The following is a 4,655-nucleotide window of genomic DNA, read 5'->3' as shown; positions in this document are numbered from 1 at the left end:
GTCGTTGCTCGCAGGGTCGCAATACTGTTTAACGGCAGATTGTCGCCCTTGAGTGTTGATAGGGTGTAGGTGTAGGTGATCAAATTGAAATTTTGCACGGATTATTGGCCAAAGTAACAAACGATATTGTCATATAGCTGTCATACAAACTGACTGAACAAAGTCAGAATAAAGATCTTTTCGTATACTTTTGTGGTACAAAAATGCACCTGTGAGGGGTATTATAGCTTCTTTGCAGCCGAACGTCTTTTTACCACGTTAAGTGCTGCCATTCTATTGAGAAAAATGTCGTAATTTCTCCACTCACAAATTCGAACTTATTACTGAATAAACATATTCGATAATAAACTTCATTACTAACCAATTCAATTTAATATTCCTTCAAAGGAAAAATTAGCGTCTCCGAAGCAATTCGTTGTCGTCTTAAAATTTTATTACGCGTTTTCCTTAAAGTAATCAATTCCTTCCATTATTTAATATATTTGTATATTAAACTGCATTTATTGAAGCATTTCAAGTCAAGCGACACAATTTCCTTAAAATAAATAAGTATTAGTTAATATTGCAATAAATCAATTCTCGCCATTCATAGTGTTCAAGAACATAAAATACGACACAGCCGAACGAAGAGCCTGAAAGTCAATAAAGCCAATAATATAAAAAATTCATATAATGTCTCCTGCCCCGCCAAAATACTTACCGCACTCACCGTACTGTAAGTGAGTGGAAAAAATTTCATGCCATCAAAAACGATGGGTTCCTGCGAATTCATGATGGCAAATTGTACATCGCCCAACAACAATTTATTGCTATGCGGATCGCCGAGCACCAACAAATCCTCCCAGCGGCAACAGTAGAAGCTATTTCGCAGCTCCGTGGTCTATGCAAAAACGAAGCGATAATAACGAGCCGCCAACGGGCATTAAAAAGCGGTTTAATTGTATAATATAAGCATATTGAGACACATAAATTAGAAATATCTTTAATGATATTAGAAGTAATGAAAACCCTAAGCCATACCTCATCCATCAGCATTTGACCGAAATAGCCAATTAACAGAAACTGCGCAGTTTGCGAAATGAGCCAGGAAATGTATTTGCTCGACGCCACCGTGATTGGACCCTATAATGGAGCGCGCGCAGAAAAAATGCAGAGAGAATAATTGTGATAAATGTTGGAAATATTTAAATGCGTCTGCGAGTTGGCATACTCACGCTCTGAAACTGAAAGGAGACAACGCACAGCAGCAAAACGCCAAAGGACATAATGTAGAATATTTGGTGGGTGAAATGAGCCTTGGCCTCGGCGACGAAGCTGCAATAGGAAATTGCGTAAGCACAACGAACTAAATAAGAAACAAAAAGCATACACCAATGATATATGAGCATTAAGCTTAAGGATACAAGAGGAATGGCGTGTAAAAACATATGCAGCTGACGCTGGGGTACTCGGTAATTGTCTTTACAAACGCTGCTAAAATACAATGATGTGCTAATACGAAGGTTGCCCAATAAGTAAAACCAAGAAAATGAGAAGTTGTAAAAAATGTATTCCTCCACATAATTTAATTTTGGCTCGATATATTAGACCAAGCAATGCTACCGCTTCTGTAATCCCAACACAAGGCCTCTTCTTCTTTATAGGCGTAGACACCGCTTACGCGGTTATAGCCGAATTTACAACAGCGCGCTAGTCGTTCTTCCTTTTCGCTGTTTGGTGCCTATTGATGATTGCAAAGTTTTCCCAACGGAGTGGAGGTTTTCTTCCTCCTCTTCTAACCCCGGCGGGTACTGTGCCGAATACCTTTAGAGATGGAGTGTTTACATCCATTCGGACGACATGACTTAGCCACAGTAATCTCTGTCTCTTAATTCGCTGAATTTACATCATAGTTCCATCGAATGCGATAATCGCCGTTGCTAATGCGCAAAGGGCCATAAATCTTCCGCAGAATCTTTCTCTCGAAAACTCGTAACGTCGACTCATCAGATGTTGTCATCGTCTATGCCTCTGAATCATATAGCAGGACGGGAATAATGAGTGACTTGTGGAATTTGTTCTTTGTTTGTCGAGAGATCACCTGTTGGCAAGAGTGCCTTTTCGATTCAGCACTGCAGCTGGAATTATTTTCTCCAGCAGTAGATTGCGAAAGTCGCACGATAGGGAGTCGCCTTGTCTGGAACCTCGTTTGATACCGAACGGCTCGAAGAGGTCTTTTCCGATCCTAACTAACCTTTTGGCATTGCTCAACGTCAGTAGCCGTATTAGTTTTGCGGGGAATCCACAACCCTGGGAAGGGATGGTTTGCCTTCAAATGGATTTTCTTTGGTTACCCAGAGGATACTTGGTCTCAGACCGGAAGTCCTGAGCTGCTTGAGTCATATGTAAAAAATTCGTTTATAGCTACTCCCAAGTGAATGGCGATCAGAGAGCTTTGCTCACTTGAGTGAACTTCTACACATGACTTTTTCAAATTTGGAACGCGCACAAGATCGTCGAATAAGGTAGTTGGTAGTCCAGTTCCTTCAACAATTTGTCGGGGGGCTGGCCGAGTTGTGAGCCGTTGCATTATCAAAGAGAAAAAACATGTTTTTCTCGACTCGATTCGACCCAATAACTGTATGTTCCAGTATGATCTACGTGATCACTTTAGTTTTCTCCAAGTATGGAATGCAGATCACACCTTATTAGTTCTATTAAGCAATAACCATCACTTTTCTGATTCATAGTGTCGACTATTTCGTAGTCTCCGATGACAGTAGATTCATCTTTAGTCGACAATAACAAAACTGCAAAGAAAATTCCTCGGATCGTACTTAAACAGTATCAAACACTGCTGCGAAGTAGTCTCACAGTTATCCGTAGAGAAACTTTCTCATATCCAAAACCGTATGCAGTGTAAATATGATACATACAATAGTACTTTACAATTTCAGCCGACTACTGTTTCGGTTTTCTCCCAAATTTTGGATTAGTTGTCTGCCAATATGAGACTTTGACACATTATCTGCGGCGGTACAAGTAGGACTGTTCAGTTATTTCTCACACTTTTTAGAATATATAATTCTAGATCTTGGACTGGAATCTTGAACGTTATGGTCCATTGAAAGCGGTTCAGAAGCACCTAGACTCTTCTCATCAATGAGCTTGACAATAATCAGCATCCAAGTACACTTTAATCTCGCTATATGTTTTCACTTTTAAAATCGGCTGACATTCCGCACAAGACAAAGCGAAGACTTCGATTCGACTGTCACTAAGCACTTATCGGACAACTCTTGTGAACAACCACTTACCTATCTCCTAACATACGCTCACATTCATAAATAGTATATACGTGCCGCTCACCCATTCAAACGTTGCTGGCGTCGAAAAATCTCACGAAGACGTCGCCGAAAGGCTATATGCAAATTTTGATTCGTGCAAGGTGTCTCGCCGCACTTCAGATCAGCACGTGCCATCTCCAAGAGCTGCTGCAAATCCAAACGTAATTTCTTATAGCGAAAACTGGCATGGCAGAGCACCAAGCAGAGCGTATAATCCTCAGCGGTCCATATTGTCACACACGAGATCGTCAGCCAACCCGAATAGATGGCGGTGATGATGAATTGCAGCGGCACTTGTGCGTCATACCAACGAAAGGACATGCGATAGATAAATGGTTTGTCAGGTGACGCCAACCCCACGCTTGCCACATCGTACACGTACAGCACGAGTATCAGCATCATGGGCACATAGTAGAATTGCGTAAATATATTCATAAATCGCATTATGGAGTTGATTTCCTTGTACAGCCCTGCATCGTCAGCGCTAAAATCGTAAATATACGAATGGTTTCTATAAGCAAAATTTGCGAGTTCGCATTTCGCATAACTGCATACTCACGGCGTATAGTAAATGTCACGATAGAAATTTCGAAGTAGTTTTCGTAATGCGCGCTGTCGACTGAGCAGCACAAATATTCGTATTATGTATTGCACGCCCATAAAAGAGGTGCACAGGCACTCAGCCACGGCTGCTATGTCAGCGATATTCTCGCCTATGAAGGTAAACTCGCCTGCGGTGTGAACAAAATACTTTTACTTACTTTATTCGGAATGCAAATGGTGTAATCATTACTCACCCACAATGGTGCCAATGTAGCAGAGCACGCTTACACTGACGCATATGTTATTGACAAGGCGACTTAAGATGCCGGCATCCTCCTTCAGTGGCCACAGGAAATTGAATTTGTAACCCGCTACCTGTATGGGTAATTTTATTGGCCGATTGTCGAACTGCAAAGGCACAAAGTAATCCATCTTTCAAGCAGCCCGATGAGTATTTTAGTGTAAAGTTGAGAAAACTTACTAAATCCGGCGCCCAAATTATTGTTCTATTTATATATGCTCGCACCGCAGGCAGTTTAGCTTTTCCTTTCTGTCTTTTCATATTTAGTTGTATTAAATTTTCATACCATTAATAGCTACTTAAATATTAATTAGATTTTTGACTCGGCTTGTAAATATTGTCATGTTAAAATGTAAGTTTATGTATGCATGTGTGTGCGACATTGGAAAGTCCAAAGGACGATAAATACAAAGAATTGTGGTACAAAAAATATAACTAATTTAGCTTAGCTCGCTTAACAACAACAAAAAGATGAAGCAATTAAT

At 40.5% G+C, this 4,655-nt stretch overlaps 1 protein-coding gene across 1 annotated transcript; it reads right to left on the bottom strand.

Annotated features, from left to right (window-relative positions):
* Positions 1 to 413: 413 nt before the first annotated feature.
* Positions 414 to 4,354, bottom strand: LOC109579261 (odorant receptor 35a). Its single transcript, XM_019988878.3, has 7 exons — positions 4,124 to 4,354; positions 3,886 to 4,057; positions 3,349 to 3,810; positions 1,215 to 1,314; positions 1,021 to 1,122; positions 701 to 880; positions 414 to 632 (listed from the first exon to the last, which is right to left on the bottom strand). The coding sequence occupies exons 1-7, from the start codon at positions 4,299 to 4,301 to the stop codon at positions 573 to 575; spliced, it is 1,254 nt and encodes a 417-aa protein (XP_019844437.2). The 5' UTR covers positions 4,302 to 4,354; the 3' UTR covers positions 414 to 572.
* Between the last annotated feature and the right edge of the window lie 301 nt (positions 4,355 to 4,655).

Source organism: Bactrocera dorsalis, chromosome 4 (assembly GCF_023373825.1).
Source record: "Bactrocera dorsalis isolate Fly_Bdor chromosome 4, ASM2337382v1, whole genome shotgun sequence".
In the NCBI taxonomy this organism is placed as follows: Eukaryota; Metazoa; Arthropoda; class Insecta; order Diptera; family Tephritidae; genus Bactrocera; species Bactrocera dorsalis.
Note: the sequence above shows the minus strand (reverse complement) of the source record. Positions and strands in the feature narration are given on the sequence as shown.

Coding starts and splice junctions, on each gene's coding strand:
- LOC109579261 (XM_019988878.3), bottom strand. CDS start 4,301: ATGGATTACTTTGTGCCTTTGCAGTTCGACAATCGGCCAATAAAATTA. Junction 1,315..3,348: donor CGCCAGCAACGTTTGAATGG/GTGAGCGGCACG, acceptor TTCCTATTGCAG/CTTCGTCGCCGAGGCCAAGG. Junction 1,123..1,214: donor TCTCCTTTCAGTTTCAGAGC/GTGAGTATGCCA, acceptor GCTCCATTATAG/GGTCCAATCACGGTGGCGTC.